The following is a 22365-nucleotide window of genomic DNA, read 5'->3' on the forward strand; positions in this document are numbered from 1 at the left end:
ATGTAGGTGGCAACTTCCAAATATGCTGCCAGCTACTGAAAAATGGCAAGAAATACACTGAACCAACTTACATTGCCCACATCCTGGCGGACAGGTTCAGTACAAACTCCCCCCCCATCACCCCCAAAAGGGCCTGTGTCCATCCCAGAAGAATGCAGAGCCCCAGACTTCATGAACATGCAGGTAAAGACAGCCCTCTCCAAAGCTAAGAACACAGCATCAATGGGACTGGATGGCGTCCCAGGCTGCATCTTACACCAGCCCCAAAAGGAACTACACCCTCACCTGCATTCACTGTCCAGACTCAATCGTACCACAGGCTGTGTACCCAAATAATGGCATACACCAACAGTCATCCAGCTCCACAAAGGGGGTGCCACAACAGAACCTGGAAACCATTGCCCTATAGGTCTACTCAGCCTGGTCTGCAAAGCTATGGAGCAAATTATCATGGAACCCATAAACAAAGACATTGGGGACCTCCAGACACTGGACTCTACCCAACTTGGCCTTGTTAAAGACAGATCCTGCCTCCTAAACCTAGTTGACTTATTTGAAACAGTTACCAAGGACATATATGGAAGTGAAAGTAGTCCACACAGCCCACCTGGACCTCTCTAAGGACTTTCTACAGCATTCTCCACTCTGTCATCATGGACAAGCTTACCAGCTTGAACATTGACAGCTATGTCACATGATGGGTGGCCAAGTGGCTTACAGATCAAACACACATGTTCAGGGTTGTGGGTGCCATGTCTGACTCTAAACCAGTCACAAATGGCATCACACAGGTCTTGGTCCTGGGACCCCACCTGTTCAGTAGATACTGCTCAGAGGTACAGGCAAGCAGGGGAGGAGTATGGCTGAACAGGTTTGCAGATGACTCCTAACTGTGGTCCATAATCGACTCTATGGCTGACACAGACATCCTCCAGAAGGGTCTTACAGAGACAGATACCTGGCGACAAAACAATGCCCTCAAGCAGAATGCCAAAGAATGCATAGTCATCCCCTTTGGATAAAACAAACTACACACAAATTACCACATAGGTGGTAATCCAGTATGTATGGAGAAAGTCATTATGGCCCTGGGGACACAGGTAGATAGTAAACTCTCCTTTGATGATCACATGGCCAAAGTGTTTAGACATTCCTTCTATGTAGCCCACCTAATGTCACCCACTTTGTCTAGTCTGATGATGTCACCATCCTACAAATATACCTGTGGAAAAGAGACCTCCCAGTAATGTGTATAGCGTGTCGTGTTAATGTGTACTCCTCTAGTATCATGAAGTAGTTAGATAGGGGTTTGAATCCTGCACTTGACAAGTGTGTGTGTGTGTTCGTGTGTGATCTCCTTGGAGAGGAGCAACCTTTTTGGAGAGTAGTAAAACACCTTAAAAGTGGTATACTAATCATTGTCAAGTCTGATGATGTCACCATCCTACAAATATACCTGTGGAAAAGAGAACTCCCAGTAATGTGTATAACGCGTCGTGTTAATGCGTACTCCTCTAGTATCATGAAATAGTTAGGTAGGGGTTTGAATCCTGCACTTGGTGAGAGAGAGTGTGTGTGTGTGTGTGTGTGTGTGTGTGTGTGTGTGTGTGTGTGTGTGTGTGTGTGTGTGTGTGTGTGTGTGTGTGAGACACTTTTGGTCAATGTGTTGTGGGTTTTGCTTTTACTACTGTATGACATATCAGTATGACAACACATGTCAGGTAGCTGTGTGGCAAATACATATACGTACATGTGACCTCAATTATTTCATAGGTGGGAACCCTGCTTTCTCCATGAACACATCTGTCATCTTTGCCAGAGTGTGCTGCCACTTTCCAGACCTTAGGTCACATCTGTATGCTTGTGACAAGGCCAGCCACTGCAGAGATCCCTGGCCTAGGTCATGAATGTCACACACACTCATTACAGTTTCTATTGAATTGTGTGAGTGAGGGTTTATGGCTGAGGTATATTACAGACCTGTTCAAACGCAGCAAAGTCTGTCAATGATGGCTATTCATTATAGGTGTTCAACAACCTTTGTGGATATGCATGCAGACCCCTTATTGCTTATGTGATCCAGCGAGGGATTTCTAAATACCTTTGGAAATGTGATTACCAAAGTAGAGATAATGTAACACTTGTGTCAGTACTTACAAAACATTATGCCTGAGGTATGTAATCTGTGAGGACTACAGGGAACACACATAACAGTGTTTCCAAGCAATGTGGACATACACCATACTGTGCTGTTTAGGCATACAGCTTCAGGTAGTACTACAGTTCATACGGGATTTGGATTCACCAGCAATACCAATCAATAAGCATACATGTACTGCTTTAGTCTACAGTGGCACACCCCAGTCCACACCAAGGGACTACATCAGACCGTATGCCATACTGCTTTTTCTGCCTAGCAATAGCATACACATCTTATGCTAGGATCAGACCTAGGACACAAAATAGCATGATGGAAACAGTTTCCCACTAAGCTATCACACATTTACAGAACCTCGACACATTCACCAACACATTCACCATCACACTCAGTCAACCTGACATAGCAATTATTGCGACAAGTACATGTGGGTGTGTATTGGTTCATAGGTAGGTAATAGGCTAGTGGCCCTAGGGCCTATAGAAGCCTAGCCATACACTACCCTGGCCTTTGACACATATGTAATCTAATTTCACGTGCCCCTGTCCAGCAGAGCCACAGAGGTGATTCCTGGTGTGTATTTCCTATCTCCCATCCAATCATCAGGATTATTCATGACGACTGCTAATGAGGAGCTTGGTTTGCTATTGATAGGTGATTTGTTCCAGAGTATTGGATGTCTCTGAGATAGGAATCTATCCCTCCAGCATGTTCTGTCTGTTGAGGTGACAAGGTTTAGGTCCCTAGAGCGTGTAGCTTGTAGGGATTGTGATCTGTTTACATGGAGCATGTCCAACAGCTCTGGGTTTGACATAGCTTGGTATGTTAGGCAGAGGTCACCTTTGGGTAGGTGGTATGCAACACAGTCTAGCTGTGGTTTTGTGAGACAGTCTGCATAGGGCATCTGTTTGAGGCTGGTATTACTCTTTGTGAGGCATGTCTGTGGCCTTTCCAGTTGCTGTAGATGTCTTGTGAGGTACATACCACATGGGGCATTGTACTCTATAAAGGGTTTTATGTGTGATGGGTAGAGGGGAACACTGACCTATATTTCCCTGGATGACATACCTTTTTTGATGAGGTGTGCCACGTAGACAGATTACATGACTAGTGTGTCACTGTGATTATCAAAGGGGAGACTACTGTCCACCTGTGTCCCATGGTCTCTTATCACACTTTCGGTGTTAAGTAGATTACCACCTATGTGGTAGTTCATGAGTGCGGAGGTTTTGCAAGAAGGGATGCCAGTGCAGTTTCAACACTGAGCTTGAGTCCATGGCTTTGTCACCAGGCATCTGTCGCAGTAAATATGACCCTGTCTCTCTCTCTGTATATATATATATATATATATATATATATATATATATATATATATATATATATATATATATATATATATATATATATATATATATACACATACATATAAACATCCATTGGTGTACATATAGGCACATATACAGTCCACCTTTCATGGTGGGAATATCAATTATGCAAAGGTTGTGAGGTATACTGTTATGTAATAATATAGCACAGTGTTGTGTGGAATGCATTGAAGGTGTTCTCGCCCATGTAGCTTTAGCAGGCCTCACTGGCTGCAACACTGAAAATCTGACAAATCATACCCACAGCGTTTAACCACCACATGTCATATACCAGCACTGTATGCTGTCTTGTTTGCCACACACTACAACCTGCATAGAAATATGCACATAACAACCTTCACCAACATATATATGTCCACCCTTCACAAACAGTTGCAGTATGACCCTTGCTCTATGCACATGTACAGATGCTAATATGTCTGACACAGACAGATATCTCCATATGTGTGTGTCATACACACACAAGGTCCACACTGTTGTAAGTCCACGGACCTCACGGCTGACCTGTTGGGCCTTGCTGCAACATGAACAGGTGTCACATGTGAGCACACAGTAATATTAGAGGGTTTATATATATATATATATATATATATATATATATATATATATATATAGCTGCAAATGCTAGATTAGCATACTAGCCTGGTACAGCTGTTGCCAGTGCTAAGCTACACGTTAATATGACTATCATGCATTTGTTACTCTTTCACATCCATGTTTATATAACTGTATGCGCTACTCCCTCAAACAGCCATTGTACACACTACTGCACAAAAGACAGATAACATGGATCAGATGTTTGACATTTAATGCTGAACTACATATGTCACAGTCATATCCCACTGCACACACCTACACACTGATTTCTCCATGGCCGTAGTTATGCAGGGCATCTGTGCATAGATACGTACTGCTGCCACATGTGGATGATTAAAAGTAAGTTGAGTACTCTTCAAAAACATCTACTACATACTGCTGCCACATATGGATGATTAAAAGTATGTAGAGTACTCTTCAAAAACATCTACTACATGCCAGTAAATACATATCTGTTACATACCTTTCCTTTGTATGCATTTGTATTTGTCAGTTCCATGTGTTTTGTATATATTTATTTATTTATTTTTTATATCTTAATTTTTTTAATATATATGTTTTTTAATATCTTATTTATTTTTTTGCTGTTGCTGTTATCGGTGTCTGTCTGTCTGTGTCTCTGTGTCTCTCTCTTGCTCTCTCTCTCTCTCTCTCCATGGCTGCAGTGAAATGATTGCATGTGTGGACAGCAAGTACAGCCTGCTTTTATAGGTATCTGCACATGTGCATGTGATGGCTTCTGCACCAATTGGTGGCCACCATTTGGTAATTGCATGCAGCCTGCTGTGTGGTAATTGCAGTACTCACTGTCATAGCAACCCATTGCTATAAATTGCTAGGTCTGGTAGGCATAGCCCTTTCAGCTTTCCAAAGTGGGGCCCATGATTGTTTGCTGTGGACACCGCTGTGTAAGTCAGAAGGTTGGTATACTTCTTATATCTGAAGCTAGGGGTATAGCCAGTGATTTGAATGTTGTACTCCGACCTGAATGTTGCCACTTCCAGTACACAGTTGTCAGTGCACAATTGTACTCACCCCTACAAATGCTAACACAAGATACATGGGAGTATGTAATTTCTTTTCTACTTATACATTTAGCTGCCATACATACGTAGTTATTGAGATGTATTCATTTGGCACATGAACTGTTTGTGAACTGCTATACTGTAAATATTAATGTAGTCAATTCTGCACCATTGGTGCTTTTTTATTGTTGACATTAGTACAGGATGCTCATGAAAACTGGACAATTCCAGTACTGAGTATGCCTACCTACATCCTTGCTGGACCCTGAACACACAGGTATTTTGTATGCTTGGGTGGGGATTTTCCTGCTTTGATACTGTGTGGGGGTTGTAAAGTGCTGCTGTAACATTATTTACTGCTAGAATGTCTGGTTCTGCTATCACAGCCATGTAATGCAATTCCACAATAACTGCTAGTAAAGTTCCACAGAACAGGTTTTGTGTTATGGCATTCCTATCTTTCATTTACATTCACTCATTCTGATGCATGATATATATATTTCAGCAACAGCCTGCTGTATATCTACTGTGGCTTAGTGGTACTTCATGCAGTCTAGTGTGTCCAAGATCTGGGGTTCAAGACTGACAGTGGTGTTTTATTTTGCTGCTGAGCAGAACAAGAGCCCTCACATGCAGGATGACTAAGGTACTTTTAAGCAGTTGTAAGCGGGTTTGAGTGGGTTTCAGCGAAGCTTAGCGATACTTAGCTAAGCGCATACAAGCACACACTTGCGCAGACCTGCTAAAAGTGCTTACTCTGGGTAACCCTCGCGCTCATTTCTTTGAAAGAAAAGAAATGGGGAGATACGGAAGTGGTGAAAAAGGGGCACAAAGAGGAAAAGACAGTAGAGAAAACAGCTCAGGATGTGCAGGACGGGTGTAGGGAAGGTCCATAGCTGCCCATTTCTTTAACAGCAACAGCTGTGCATATGTAAGAAATTTGAAACCTTCCACCCCTGAGAGAGGGGTGAGGACAACAAAGTATGTTGTACTGCCAATTAAATATCAGTTTGTGTCCAGCGGACATGTGTGCAAAATAGGCAGCTATGTATGGGGCGTAATTTTTTTGTGGGAGTAGATTGCCCTTTTTTTATTTTCAGGTGAGAGTGGAATGTGGGGTAGGGGAAGTAGGTATATTTGGGGAGGTAGGTTGGGGAGGTAAACAGACAAGACAAAGAAGATGCATACAGGGGCAGAATATGACACATGGTGGGTGAACACCATTGACAGGGAAGGATGTTTGGAAATCGCAAGCCCATGAGCCCACAGATGGCAACAGTGGAACTGAGATCCCCACCCATGGGCAGTCACCACTGCACCTTTACAGCCCAGGGGGTGGCTGTGCTGGGGGCTGCGTAGGAGGGGCAGGTCACCCATGAGTCGAGCCACATGTGCCCCAAGCTGACGTAGAAGATCAGCGACTGAACGCTCGATCTCCCTACGCACCACAGCCCGGACCGTTCGGAGGGTGATAGGTGGCCCTCCTCTGGCCAAACTTGCAGGGGGGGGTGAGCCCCATCCCCTGCAGTGCTTCCACCTGAAAGTGGCACAGGGCCAACGGAGGAGGAGGTCCCGGGCTGGGCACCGGACCTGCTGGTGCCATCGCCAGCTGAGGTGGGACAGGTGGGTCCGCTGGGACCGGCCTTCCCATACGTTCTATGTTTAGGAGGATTTAATGACAATATGGGTTGGTTACAGCCAACAACATTCCAAATTAGTTGTAACAGCATGCAGTAATATTCCCATTAACCCAACACACCAGAGTTCCAACAGTTGAACAGCAAGTATAACACATGCATATATAGAACAACAGTGGACATTTCAACAGCATGCATGATTGATTGGTGGCAACAGGCCACCAAGATTGTGGTGTTTGAACAGGGAACATGCATCAAAGTAAATTCAGATATTTATAAACCAATAGGACATATGTCCCAACAAATGTTTTGAGATTAGACATACCCATTGAGGTGTGGAATTGCATTGTTTATGCACATACAGTAGGGTGTAAAAAGATACCTCCATTAACAACTTATATGTACTTATAGTTTACACAACATTCCTATTGACTGCAGGTATATATCCCCTACATGTATTATTACACTAGGCAATGTCCATTAAGTTGTAAAATGGGTTTTGCTAGCTCCTTATATACCTGACCTGTATCTGACGTACAAACTGTCCAGGATGCAGATGTTACTGCTACGTATTTATATATTTTATTTATATTTATATATCTACATATGTGGATGTGTTCAGGTGACATTATCAGTTATATTTTAACAGCCCCCTACATTTCTAGCAGCACACTGACATTTCTAGGGAACACAATAACAAGCTACTCATGTGCCAGATTTACCTATACATGCCAGCCATGAAACAACAGTTGAGGACTGTATATATGCTTAACAGCTACTGGCACTCCCTTCATCCACTTTCTATGGGCCTACCCAAGTGTGGATTGACAGCGCTTAATATAACACTGCTATTTCTATACTGCAAGAGTACAACAACATTTTGAAGAAAGTGACACAGACACACTCCAGGAGTTATATCTTTATTAATTACATTACACACTTTTCTAGAGGCTCTCTCATTTATTTGATATTACAGTGCATGCAGACGACTTATTCAAGACGTATTATACCTTTATTTATGGGTTACAGCACTCTTTTTCAGGCTGTCTCACTTATTTTATATAACAATACATGCAGAGAAATTATTCAGGACTTATACCTTTATTAATGTGTTACTACACTCTTTTTCAGGCTCTCTCACTTATTTTACATAACAGTACATGTAGAGAGGTTATTCAAGACTTATTATACCTTTATTATTGGGCTACAACACTTTTTTTCAGGCTCTCTCACTTATTTTATATAACAGTACATGCAGAATAATTACTAACCTGCCTGGTGGCACAGCCTATCTGCATAAGCTTGCTGATTCGCAGCATGGACACCTGCAGCTGTGAAGTAAATGAAGTGATATCGAGACATATACCTATCCATGATATCAACTACAATAGCAATTCTTACATACTTCATTCCATGGCTACCTACACAGTAGTGGGGCATTTTGCATCCCGCAGGCCTCTTGTATCCACTGGTTCATTTGGTCCTGCTTGCATCTCTTCAGGTCTGCGTGGTGGTGTCTGACCTGCTCACCAGTCCAAGGGATGCACGTGTGGCACTGGTGAGATCATGTGCGAGACAGTTCCAGGCTTCCGCTTTGTATTCAGTGCCCTGGAACTGGCCCTGCAGGAGTCTGGCATCATGATTATGGATGAGGAGCCAAACCATCACTTTTGATTCCTCAATGCCCCACCGTTGCACTCGAAAGCGACAGCCCTCTCCAACACCAGCCATGCTGCCTGCAGATGGGAGCTACAACCAGTTATGGCAAGTATTCCCGCCTATGGAGCTTAAATATGCCTCATTTCCCTGCACTTATTTTGATTGGCCAGATTTGAAAGTTCTCAGCTGAGTGCACACCTGCTTATCACTGGGTAAACTTTGATTAATATGTATGTGTGTGTTGACAGTGCATGAACATCAGATGCTGTCATGGCTTAGTGGTTCAGTACTGTGATTATGGTGCACACTATCCCGGGTTTGAGGCCTGTCATTGCTTTTTATTTTACTACTGGCCTGACTGACTAGGAGATGTGGCTGAATTAACTGACTTTGCTCAACTTTGCCCAACGTTGCTCTACGTTGCCCAATGTTGCGCTAGTTAGCACGGTGCGCAGCTTCGCGCAAACATGTTTTGTTTGCGCTAGTTGGCGCGATGCGCAGCTCCGCGCCAAGTTATTGTGCTAGTTAAAGCAGTGCTAAGCTATGAGCAATTATACTTAAATGTGCTTAATACTGGTAAACTTTGCTTAGCAGTGATTCACATTGCTTAAGATACGTTACTTATGCATTCATCAGTATGCATAACCAATTCACCTTCTTATATATTTATAAAATATCGTTCACTACTACATAGGCCATTTCAATGCTTTTTACTAAATTTTAAAAGATAAATGTCAGGAATTATTTTTCTATACAGAATTCTTACAGAAAATAGAAAGGGGAGTGGAGGGACTCGAATCGGGAATGCCTCCTCTTTGTGCGAATGCTCTACCACTACACTATTGCTATTTGGCTTAATTTGCATAAGTGTCTTATTATCCTCTTCAATGTCTAAACTGCTAACTGTAGCTAAGCAATGGGCAAACCCGCGCAAACACGGGCAACTATATCGGGAATAATAAAAAAATATATAACAGTTTTACATTTTATAATTGTACAGGGGTTTAGAATGTGGGGGAGTGTAGTGTTGTGTATATACACATTTGAGTGGACTCGCTCATGTCATTTACATTTGACGATTGTGGGACTTGCAGGGGCGTGGATTTTTGGACTGCTCAGCAGTCTGACACGCCCCCTGCACTCGTGCACGCTCCGTGTTAGCCTTAGAGTTGAGTCAGCACACCCTCATGTATATGCATGGCACGCTGACATCATACTCTTAGGCTGCAGTTTCCGTGTAAGACTTATTTAGTCTTACACGGAGGATTAGTGAATCCCGGGGAATATTTAACAAGACTAGTTACAACATATAGAGCTAATCCTTCTTATTACTCTTGAATGAACTCAATGACAGAATTCACTTAATGATCTATTTGTTTGGTACTGAATTTTGTTCCTAGTTTTTACACAAAGAACAGGTGATAGTGTCCTTTCAATATTTAAAATGTGCTTGATAAGGAAAAATGTCAGTAAATCACTTAAAGAAACTCTGATGTCATCATCTTTTATTGTCCACAGCTAGTTCATTTTATGTGCAGCTTTAACACAGCTAATACTCATCTTCCATTGACAGCCACCGCAGCAGTTTTCCTCTTCTGATCCTGGGTACTTTATGTAACCCCTAAGCTGTGTTATAACCATGGGAGAGCATTAGTATCCACTGATTATCTACTTGTATCAATGCCATTCTCTCTTCATTTGGAATTGAGATCTTTGCACTGTTAATTAATTTTACTGGATTTTCTGTTTTTATAGGTGTAACAAAACCAGACCAGACTGATGGAAAAGACACCCATGGATCAGAAGATACAGCGCAGCAAGAGTCAGGTAACTAATCCTTTATAACGTTTTAGTTCTTTATTATGCCGAATTTTTATGAATTTAAAGCATGTGCTTAGTATTTTAGCTTCATTATGGGCAACACCTAACGTACGCTTTGCTTTTCTTAGAACTGAAAAACCTATGCTTACAGATTCTCTTTAAAATTAGTGACAGTTGAAGAAGCAATCAGAAGCTGTCTGTTGGATTTTCTGGCTTTGAATTGTGAGTCTTTGGGCTGAATTGATTTAGTCAAAAAATGGAAAACTAGGGTTAGAGATGATTACTGTCATACTTCAAAGGAGTAGTGGTGCATTACCGCGCCATTGTCAGCTGATAGTACCTGTCAGCATCCTTTCTTGCTTTAGGATTTGTGGTAGCCTTGCAACTTTGACAAAATCCTCTAATACGAGAGTATTCTCTTTTATGCTTAAAGATGAGAATGTGTTACAAATAACAACTGACTTGTAATCATTTCCTCAGTATTGTTATTCATCAATCATAAAGGTTACTTGCAGTTTCTGGAAACTAACCTGCTTGCATACTTCAGCAAATGTTTCTCATGTGGTAGTCCTTGACAACAAGCGTGGAGACACTTTGGTCAATGACTGGATTTTTCTGTTTGTATATTAAACTGTTGTTTGTATCTGTCCTAAATAGTTTGCAGATTACCCTTTGCCACTTCTTACATTTTGAACTCTATATCCATGCCTTAGTTATTGACTCATACAGTGAATAACTCACATGCTAGCAAACCTCATGTTGTTGTTCACACTGTGTTAGCTTAGTAATTTCAATTGTTCTTCATTCCCTTTTAGCAACATATTCATTTTTCTGGTTTAGTATTTCAGTGGCAGTACTCCCTGTGAGTGTTGAAATGGGTCTATCCTTAAGCATCTTACTTTTTCTGTTCTTAGTTATAGCATGTTGCCCTTAATCTTTGACATTTTACTTGTTTTCTGTCTTCAAAATTTAATAGCCTACATGATACCAACTAAGCCTTGAGTTAAACAAGTTCCAACTGAACATCCAACTCAGGTGCTAACTAACATGAAATTTGAGTTTTCTTCCAGTCCACCTATTCCCAGTTTTGGTTCCTCAACTTTCTAGTGTACCTGTTGACCCAATTTATACTGCAAACCAATATATTGCTGTGATTATAACCCTTTATGTGTTATAATCCTAACATTCTCACCTATAAACATTTACCCTCCTTTCAACTGCAGCCACTATTAATGGAGGAATATTGACATGAATAGTTACATTAACATAGAGGACATTGCTGTTCCCTCCAAGCCTCAGTCTGTGTACTAGATCTTTTAAAAAATACATGTATTATAAGATACAGATGTGTACTTTCAATTCCTAAAGGTGAAAGCCTTCTTATTTTCCTCTTTCCCTATTCAATGTCCAAGTCATACACCTTAATTCATTTATCAGTGAAACTATTTAACACTTGACCACATATTATTCATGACGTTTTATATACTAATTCGTTTACTATTGCTAGCTGGTTGCTACACTGATCTGAAGGTCTTTTCACAGTCCAGGCCAAAAGGCAGAACTAAAGTGTAAAATATAGCAGGAGAAGTACATAAATAGCCATGCTGTACAACTTGAGACTACACGGATGTGCTCATGGTATCATGGAAAACAATTATACATTACAGATAAAATATAAAATGAGAATGCTAATTTATAGAATATAAAATGGTCCACCTATCCTGCAAAGGGCTAGTAGCTACTTGTTTAATATTTACTTACAAAGAGCTTATTTGACAAAAATGTCTTTTTCCTGCAAATGTTCAGTTTACCCAACCTTCAAAAAGGCTATTAACCTTCTGTTTAAATGTTAACGCACTAAAAGCTTATTACATAATGTATTATATTTCTGTAATTGTTTTAATTGTTCTGTACAAATCTTTGTTATTCTTTTGTAACTTGCAATAGTTGGAGGTTTTCTCCCCGAGCCTCCACTGAAAATGTGCTCTTTATGACCCTGTGGACTTCACCGGTCATCAATCTTGAAGCAGACTGTGTTGCTTCCCTTTTTGTACTGGTCCATCTTTGTTTGATCCCTTTGCTCTGCTGCAGCATAGAATATATACAGAATACACACTTTCCCTATGGAATTAAAAATAGATGTCATTAAGCTTCAATTATTTCTTTTACAGATAAACATGCAGTGACATACCTCACCCCCAAAGGATCATGATTCATTCTTTTCATAAGAGAGATGTATTCATAATGAAAGGTCAGGGATGCTCCATGTGTTTTCTCATGTATGCTTTCCAACCCTTTCACAATAATTGTATAGTATATGACCCTGTAGCTCATTAATAGCTCATAGCCTTAATTCTCCATACTAACTGCCAGAGCCATGTTTGTATATTTTAATGCGTCGATGTATGCCTTATAGGCAGTAATGGTATATATCAACAGGATAGACAGTGGAGGTGGAGGTGAGACAAGTCTGACACTTGAAAGCATTTTATTTCTTTTATTTATTTACACCCAGAAAGAGATATTGTGCATTTTTATTGGTGTGCATCAATAAGATGGGGGTTGTAGAGGAGACTGGACTGAAGCCTGGAGGTACTAATTAATCTCTGTATCTCTTTCTCTCACTTTCCTTCAGTCAAGAATACTTCAGGTGACAGTGAGTGTGAGACTTGGGTACAATCTTATTTGATAGACAGGATCAAGTAAACATATATCAAAATGTACTGTTGGAGTATATTTATTGCCTATGGTTACTAATTCTCTTGTAGCAATAGCTAAATGTCATTTACTGTGGAAATAATTATTTGATTAGATGGACAGCTTACAGACAGGCAAATGTATAAGTGTTTGTTTTTTTCTATGTTTTGCTTCCTTCTTGTTTTTCATTGATTGAAGCTTAGCTTGGCATTTTCCTAAGCAAAGAGTCTTATGCCTTCAGTTTATGAATTTATAGTGTGTCTATTTCTTGGTTAATCTGTTTGTGAGGTATTGCCAGCTTTGCCAGGATAAGTAGGGCAGTGAATGTGTAACATATGCCAGCATAACTAGCTGCAGTTTTGTAAAAAATATATATATGTCATTTGTATATCAAACTAATTTGTACAGGTGCTTGTGTTGAAAAGTATTTGTAATGGTACTTGTGTTAAAACTGTATCAACAGTGGGCCCTGCTGGACAGAAGAGAAATACACTTATATGTCAGACTGTATTCTAACTGCTGAAATGAATATATTGTAGCAGAGGATACTGGAAGAGAAGAGGTTAATCTCAGTCCAGCTAACTTTGAAAAATAGATTGAAATTAAATTACCTGGTTTAGGTAATAAAGATTGTATCTTACAGTTCTGATTGCTGCCAGTGGCAAAATGTCTGTGATAACCAGCACTAGGAATTCTACTGTATTGTCCTTATGGGTGAACTAATTTCTACCCTGGAAGGATGGAAGTTTTTTTATATGGTTTTATAGCTTCCAGCAGCTATAACACATCTTAGCAAAGCTCAGTGAGTATGTGTGTGTGTGTGTGTGTGTGTGTGTGTGTGTGTGTGTGTGTGTGTGTGTGTGTGTGTGTGTGTGTGTGTGTGTGTGTGTGTGTGTGTCTATATCATGACACATATGTGCTGGATTCTGGTTCAGTTTCTTGTAAAGGGGATAGTGTGGGAACAAGAAGTCAGATGACCAGATGTGTATGATGTCATTCTGTAATCCAGTACTGAAATGATATTTTAATACAAGATGAGACATCTTGTGGCACTCTGTTTTGGAACCGGCAAGATCACACACCAACTTCATCTTGCCTTGCTTTATTAAGTAGGTAGGGAAAACTATTTCTTTAGATCATTTAGGAAAATATAGTGTGATTAGTTAAGTATTGTTTTCTGTATCTGTGTGAATCTTATTTTTAATATTTCTTGTGAATGAAACTCTGGTGTTTATTGTAAATAGATATTTAGTGCTTTCATGCTCTTTTATTATTTGTTATTAAATATGTTTGAACTTTTCATTGTGCCTGGTCTTTTAGAGAATATTTTAACCTTTGAAAATACTTATATTTATTTGGTGACACTGTGGAAGCTTGTGAAAGCATTGCTGTATTGGTCACATACTACCATTTCGATTAGAATTAATTTTACTCAGTATAATTGGGATATCTGGTAAGAGACGTAATGTGTCTGGCTGTGGAGTGTTCTTGGGGCGGTATCAAACTTATAGTCTGGGCAAAGGGTCCATAGCTGCTAAATCTGTGCCAGCCTTTCACGTGTGTGTGTGTGTGTGTGTGTGTGTGTGTGTGTGTGTGTGTGTGTGTGTGTGTGTGTGTGTGTGTGTGTGTGAAAATCAAATCTCAAGGAGTATGTGTGTCATCTACTTGGAGCAGGGACACAGAGCACTGGTTTCACTGAAAGGGTGGTGGCGGACTTAGCTTGGAACGCTCGGCTAATGACTCAACTGTATAGCTGTGTCACTGGGGAGTCTTTTTTGGGGCCTGGATATACAGAGGGGAACCCCAGCCCCAAGACTGAGTATGCTGCATGTGTGTTTCTAATGGAAATTGTGCTTGGTGCAGAGGACTGCATCTGAAAATACTATGTGCATCTATTTTTGTTTCAAGTGAAGGTCCCTCATCAGTGTCAGTGTTGAGGATTGAGGCTTCCTGATTACTGGCCCAAGTGTAGCTTATGAATGACATAGAATTACATAACTATTTTGAAGAAGCAGAGTAATGCAGTATAAAAATTGATGTAGCTCCTGATTATTAGCAATTACCTTTCTGGGTTGATGAAATCAAAGTCTGAGTAACAGAGTTGTAAAAAATGTATGCAGGAAATGAAGTAAGCAACATGAGCAAGTTAAAATCATTGTTTGTATATTAGCACAATGATAATATTCAACAAGATTAGTTACAACATATAGAGCTGATCCTTCTTATTACTCTTGAATGAACTCAGTGACATAATTCCCTTAATGTTCCATTTCTTTGGTACTGAATTTTGCTCCTAGAGCAAAGAACAGGTGATAGCGTCATTTCAATATTTGAAATGTGCTTGATAAGAAAAAATGTCAATAAATCACTTAAAGAAACTCTGATGTCATCATCTTTTATTGTCCACAGCTAGTTCATTTTATGTGCAGTTTTAACACAGCTAATGCTCATCTTCCATTGCCAGCCATCACAGCAGATGTTATGTGATCCTATCTCGCCTACATTCAATACTGATGGGCTCGGAGCCGATCCCTCGGCTCCGACTCGGCACGCTATGCTATAGAGCGAGGCCTCTCATTGGCTGAGCTATTTCTTATCCCAGGATGCACCACCACTAATCCCCCAGATCTCATTTGCCGCTTACAAGCTTAGACGTGGTTTCAACTTGGCTGGGCTAAGTACTAATTTTTTTAGGCTTTTCCTGTCAGAAAGTTGCTGATTTTGAACCCAAAAGCTGTTTTAACAGCTAATACTTGTGTTTTGAGTGGGTATTGATTTTTCCTGTTGAGAATTTGTGTTTTTCGCAAAGGGAAGGCTTCCCGTTTTAGTTAGAGGGGCCTTCCCCTGTTGCTTTTACTGTCTTAGCTTTTCAGTTGTGGGTCAAGTACCCGTTTAAGTTAGAGGGTCTTGACTCTCTCTCTCTCTCTCTTTTTCTGTATAACTTTTTTTTGTGTCTGTACTTGTAAAAAAAAATATATATATATATATATATAAAATAATAATATAGATATATTTACTGTGACAAACTTTTCTTGCAAACTACTGTGTTTTGGCTATTTTGGCCATGTCTAAAGAACACAAACCCTCCGGGTTTAAAAAGTGCACGAGGTGTGGATTTAAGATGTCCATAACGGACGACCACTCCTCGTGCGTTTACTGTTTAGGCGCCAAGCACCTACAAGAATCTTGTAGCGTGTGTCACACTTTCTCGTCAAGAGTCCTCCAGGAGAGGAAGAACAAATTAATCCTTAAAGGATTAATCAAGCCTTCCTTTGAAGAGGCTTTATCTTCGTCTCCCTCTCCTTCAAAAAAGAAGAAAGCGTCGGCTTCGACCAGCCTGTCGGAACCGACTGCCAAGAAATCCAGGCAGTCTTCTCCATCGGCTCCACGGACTTCGGAGCCGAGGGCAGAACGGTCTGCCTCGATGCCTCCTGTCTCGACCCCTCTGGTTTTGGAGCCGAGGTCTGGGGCATCGAGAGGCGGGTCACCTTCATCGGCTCCACTGATACTGGAGCCGATGAGGGTTACCGGCTCAGACTCTTCTCGCCGGGCAAGTCCTTATCGGCACCGAGGAAAGTTGCCTCGAGGTCTCTCTCGGAGTCGATAGTGGTAGAGTCAATTCGGAGCCGGTCCCCTAGTCCTTTGGAGCCGATGGAGAAATCGGTTCGGACCCGATCGGTATCCTCCAGGTCATCCAAGATGTCTGATTCGGACATCGACAGGGTGCTCCTAAGACTTTTCCAGTCTCCGGTGTTCCAAAAGCTAGTTTTCGGCTCCGGCCCATTTGGCTTCAGAGCCGATGGTCCACCTCTCTACTATGGTTCCTCCTCCAACAGCCTCGGCACCGTTGGAGCCGGTGCTGGTGGAACCGGTGGAGGTTCTAGGGTCGGGCCCGACCCTTACTCCAACTCCGGCTCTTGGGTCGGAGTTCAGTACACAGACTTCTTCCGTTGGCCCCGGGGGGGATGCTTCGGGATTGATGTTTTCGGTCCCAAGTCTCCCTCTTGGTGCGTTGGTGGCGGGAGTACCGTCTACTGTTGTGGCCACGGAGGTGGGACCCTTCCAGGATTCTGGCGGTCCCACCTTCAGGGCTATGAGGAGTGCGTTAGCCAAATCTTCTTTGGCTACCTCCACGGTCTCCCCAGCTCCTTCCCTACATACCGAAACTGGGTCTTTGGCAGTCCCCCTGTCTTTAGACAGCGGAGCCCCGGGGCCTGAGGTTACCCCCACTGGGGTTTCCCCCCCCTCCTGGAGGTCCTTCTGAAGCCTCTTCGGAAGAACCCCCCAGGAAGAGATCGTGCAAGAGGAAGCACGTTGACTCCCCTGATGAGTCTCTTACATCAGACACTGATCTCGATGATGCAGAGGGGTCCCCTAAGTCATCCTCGGATGATGTCTCCTTTGCAGACATCCTGGAAGCCCTTAAACAATGAGGCGGCTGGCAGTCCAAACCCCCTTCTTCTGATGAGACGGTGTTCCTCAAGGCCTTCGAGGCTCAGCCCTCCGCCTCCTGGGTGTCTCCGCCCTTCGACGAGCTCTTGGATTTGATCTGTCGAGGGCGGAACACCCAGACTCTATGGAACCGGTGCCTGCTCGTCCTAATAAATTTCTCTCAGCACCCCCTGAAAAAGAGTTTCTAACTAAAGGTGTGGCTGTAGATGCTTTGGTGGTGGCATCTGCTACCCAGCAAGATGTAACAGAGGCTTCAACGTCCATCCATCCTCCTAATAAGGAGTCTAGGAGCATGGATCGGTATGGAAAGCGCACCCTCAGTTCAGCGGCCTTTACCTTAAGGTCCTTGAACTACCTTACGCACTTTACTAGATTTCAGAGGGATCTGATTAAAGAACTTTCCGATACCCTCTTGGGTAACCTGCCTGAGGAGCTGGCCCAGATGGTTGGCTCTCAGCTGGCTACATTGTCGTCCATTTCAAACTCGTCCATGAGGCTCATTTCTTATGTGGCCAAAGTGTAGAGCAGCAGTACAGGCATTGCCCTACGGAGACAAGCCTGGCTTCGCCTGTGTCATTTCGGAGGCCTTTAAGTCTTCCTTTGCCGACGCCTTTGATGGGTCCTCCCTGTTTGGACCCAAGGTAAAGGACACACTGACCGCTGCGAACAGGAGGGTAAGACTCTGACTGCCGTGCACGATTTTCCACTCCCTTCGGCCTTATCCCAAGGCTAAAGAGGAGGGAAAATGTGGTTCCGTGAATCTCAGAAGCCTTACCCCTCTCAGCAGGAGGATCCCCTTCCAGAGGCAGGGAGGAGGGGAAATTCTTCTGGAAGACGCCATCCCAGAGGCGGCAGAGGCCCTCGCAACACTGGAGACTGCGAGTCCTTTTGTGGCTCTTCAGCCTTTCACAGTCCCTGAGGGATTGCCTGACTGTGCAGCTCCGGAGCCAGTCGGGGGTCGTTTCTCGAAGCACCTAAAGGCCTGGGAAGGTATCACTCAGGATCGATGGGTGCTTCGAATTATCGCCGGAGGTTACACCATCCCTTTCTCTCACACACCATCCCACTCCAGAAGGATCCCGGACCCACCACCCAGTCAACGGGATACTGCATCCTCAGAAGTTTCAAAGCTGCTGCAAAAAGGAGTCATCCAACCGGTCCCCGAAGACCAGATCGGATTAGGAACTTACTCAAGATTCTTTTTGGTGCCAAAAAAGACCGGGGACTTGAGGCCCATTCTGGACCTCAGCACTCTAAACCGTTCAGTCAAAAAGTCCAAGTTCCAAATGGTCACCCTACAAACCATTCTTCCATTGCTGGAGAAAGGTGTTTGGATGTGCTCCATAGATCTCAAGGACGCTTATTACCATATCATGGTACATCAAACGTCCAGGAGACATCTGCGCTTCAGCCTAGGAGGCAGTCATTTTCAATTCCGTGCGCTGCCCTTTGGTCTCACCACAGCCCCCAGGGTGTTCACCAAGTGTTTGGCAGTCGTGACTGCTCATCTGAGAAGTCTAGGATTCCAGGTGTTTCCGTATCTAGACGACTGGCTCCTAACTGCCACCTCCAAGCATCTACTACTGAGGAGCCTTCAAACCACCATATCACTGGGCAATTCCCTTGGAATCACCTTCAATTGGCCAAAATCTGTGTTGCTGCCATCTCAACGAATAAGATTCATAGGGGTAGAGAGAGACTCAAACCAAATGCGGGTCTATCTACCTACAGACAGAATACAAACCATACAGACTCAAGTTCGAGCCTTTCTTCCCAGGTCCAAAGCCCCAGCCAGAATGGTCCTGCAGCTGTTGGGGTCCATGTCCGCCACAGTTCTTCTAGTCCCCTTGGCGAGGTTGCACATGAGAATTCTCCAGTGGCTTCTTTCAGCTCAGTGGTCCTTTCAGGAACTCCCTCTCAGTCATCCCATATGGATCACGGAAACATGCAAACGAGACCTTCGCTGGTGGCTAGTGCCCTCCAATTTGGATCAGGGACGACCCTTTGTTCTCCCTCCTCCTTCGGCCATTTTGACCACGGACGCCTCCCAGATGGGGTGGGGGGGGGCATTCCCTGGGCAGGTCAGTCCAAGGCAAATGGCACCCAGAGGAGACCCTTCTTCATATCAACATCCTAGAAATGAGGGCAGTGCTTCTATCCCTTCAAGCCCTTCACAATTACCTCCCTCAGGGCGTAATTGCCGTTCACTCAGACAACATGGCTGTTGTCTGGTATCTGAACAAACAGGGAGGGACCAGATCCTGTCCTCTTTGCAGAGAGGCCATGAGAGTTTGTGAATGGGCAGTGTCGACCAAACGCTTTCTATTGGCTACTCATATCCCGGGCAAATCCAACGTGATAGCCGACAGACTGAGCAGAACCATTCTCTCTCCTCACGAATGGTCTCTGAACATCATAGTGGCAAATCAGATATTCAGCAAATGGGGAGTTCCATGTTGCGACCTCTTCGCGACTCCACTGAGCGGTGCAAAAGTTCTTCTCCCTTATCCCGGCCCCGGGGAAGAGCCCCATGGACGCTCTAGCCCTTCCTTGGCCCACCGGCTTGCTTTATGCCTTCCCCCCAGTTCCCCTCCTTCCCAAGGTGATCCAAAAGGCATCGGTCTTGGGGAGCAGAATGATCTTAATTGCTCCTTACTGGCCTCGTCAAGTATGGTTCCCGTATCTTCGGAAGTATGCTCTGGAAGGTCCATGGTTCCTGGACCAGATCCCAGACCTGTTGGTTCATCAAACGGGACTATTCCACCAGTCCCTACACATCTTAAAATTGACGGCTTGGCTCCTCCTCTTCCAACAATAGTAAGGAGTCATACATTGGATCCAGAAGTTGTTCACATCTTATCCTCGGCCCACAAATCTGCTACAAAGAAATGGTATTCTAACAAATGGAAAAGATTTGCTATTTGGGCTCAACTCTGGGGCCTGGATCCCATCACTATTTTCGTATCTGAAGTACTGAAATTTCTTACTTCTCTTTTTAATCAAGGCTCTTCAGTCTCTACCATCAAGGTTCAATTGGCTGCTATTTCCAATTTTCACGAATCTATAAACCCACCTTTAATGAGCAACAGATTATGTAAGACCTTCTTGAAAGGAGCTGCGCTTTTAAGACCTCCGATTTCCCATCCTGCTCCTCCATGGGACCTCGATGTGGTGTTACGTGCCTTAACTTCATCCCCCTTCGAACCGGCAGCGACATGTGATTTAAAATTTTTATCGTGGAAAACTGCCTTTCTGGTGGCGATTACTTCTGCCACTAGGGTGTCAGAGCTTCAGGCTTTGTCTGTAAAACCTCCGTACTTGATTTTTCACAGAGACAGAGTATCTCTCAGGCCAAATCCTTCCTTTGTCCCTAAAGTCTGTTCCAGTTTCTGCCTACAGCAATCATTAGAACTTCCAGACTTCTTTCCGAAGTATTCTAACAAAGCGGAATTCATATTCCACACATTGGATGTCCACAGGCAGTTGCGTTTCTATTTAGATAGGACCAAACAAACAAGGAAAACAGATAAGTTTTTTGTATCCTTTGCAGACAATAAATTGGGCAAAGCCGTCACAAAGGTCACTATTGCCAAATGGATTAGGGACTGCATTACTCAAGCTTATTCTTATTCTAACAAAGAGCTTACCACCTCTGTCAAAGCTCATTCTACAAGGGCTATGGCTACTTCGATAGCATTTCATTCCAAGCTTGCCATTAGTGACATTTGTGCTGCGGCTACATGGTCTTCTCCACGCACTTTCATTTCCCACTACAAATTGGATGTGGCATCTAGAGGAGCTTCATTTGGTTCCACAGTGCTCAGGAGTGTTTTCCAATGAGCCACCCAGGATTTAGGTGCTAGGGACGCTGTCCCATCAGTATTGAATGTAGGCAAGATAGGATCACATAACATCTTTTAGTTATGTACTTACCATAACTTTAGATGTTTGGGATCCATCTCTTCATTCCTAATAACCCACCCTCCTTCCCCCTTCCTTGGAGATCAGAGGATATCAGAAGGTCCGAATCCTGTTGTTTCATCTTGAAACATCTAGCAATGTTATATAAACAAGTTGTGCATGTGTGCATGAATGCGGACAAACAAGATCTGGGGGATTAGTGGTGGTGCATCCTGGGATAAGAAATAGCTCAGCCAATGAGAGGCCTCGCTCTATAGCATAGCGTGCCGAGTCGGAGCCGAGGGATCGGCTCCGAGCCCATCCGTATTGAATGTAGGCAAGATGGATCCCAAACATCTAAAGTTATGGTAAGTACATAACTAAAAGTTTTCCTCTTCTGATCCTGGGTACTTTATGTAACCCTTAAGCTGTGTTATAACCATGGGAGAACATTAGTATCCACTGATTATCTACTTGTATCACTGTCATTCTTTCTACATTTGGAATGGAGGTCTTTGCACTGTTAATTAATTTTACTGTATTTTCTGCTTTTATAGGTGTAACAAAACCAGACCAGACTGATGGAAAAGGCACCCATGGATCAGAAGATACAACGCAACAAGGGTCAGGTAACTAATCCTTTATAATGTTTTAGTTCATTATCCCTCATTTTTATGAATTTAACGCATGTGCTTAGTATTTTAGCTTCATTATGAACAACACCTAACGTACGCTTTGCTTTCCTTAGAGCTGAAGAACCTGTGCTTACAGATTCTCTTTAAAGTTAGTGACAGTTGAAGAACCAATCAAAAGCTGTCTGTTGGATTTTTTGGCTTTGAATTGTGAGTCTTTTGGCTGAATTGATTTAGTGAAATACCGGAAAACTAGGGTTAGAGATGATTACTGTCATACTTCAAAGGAGTAGTGGTGCATTACCGCGCCATTGTCAGCTGATAGTACCTGTCAGCATCCTTTCTTGCTTTAGGATTTGTTTCAGCCTTGCAACTTTGGTCATACTTCAAAGGTATGTCATT

The 22365-nt window shown here is 42.9% G+C and overlaps 1 protein-coding gene across 1 annotated transcript in view; it reads left to right on the plus strand.

The window, feature by feature from the left end:
• Window positions 1-21968, plus strand: part of LOC122803147 (serine/threonine-protein phosphatase 4 regulatory subunit 2-A-like) — a gene marked incomplete in the record, with an annotated part of 737724 nt that extends 715756 nt beyond the window's left edge. The window contains 2 exon segments of the mRNA XM_044072767.1: window positions 10217-10288; window positions 21889-21968. Of these exon segments, the coding sequence (XP_043928702.1) occupies window positions 10217-10288; window positions 21889-21968 (152 nt within the window).
• Window positions 21969-22365: the final 397 nt, after the last annotated feature.

Source organism: Protopterus annectens, chromosome 5.part1 (genome assembly GCF_019279795.1).
Source record: "Protopterus annectens isolate FY-2018-M chromosome 5.part1, PAN1.0, whole genome shotgun sequence".
Lineage (NCBI taxonomy): Eukaryota > Metazoa > Chordata > Ceratodontiformes > Protopteridae > Protopterus > Protopterus annectens.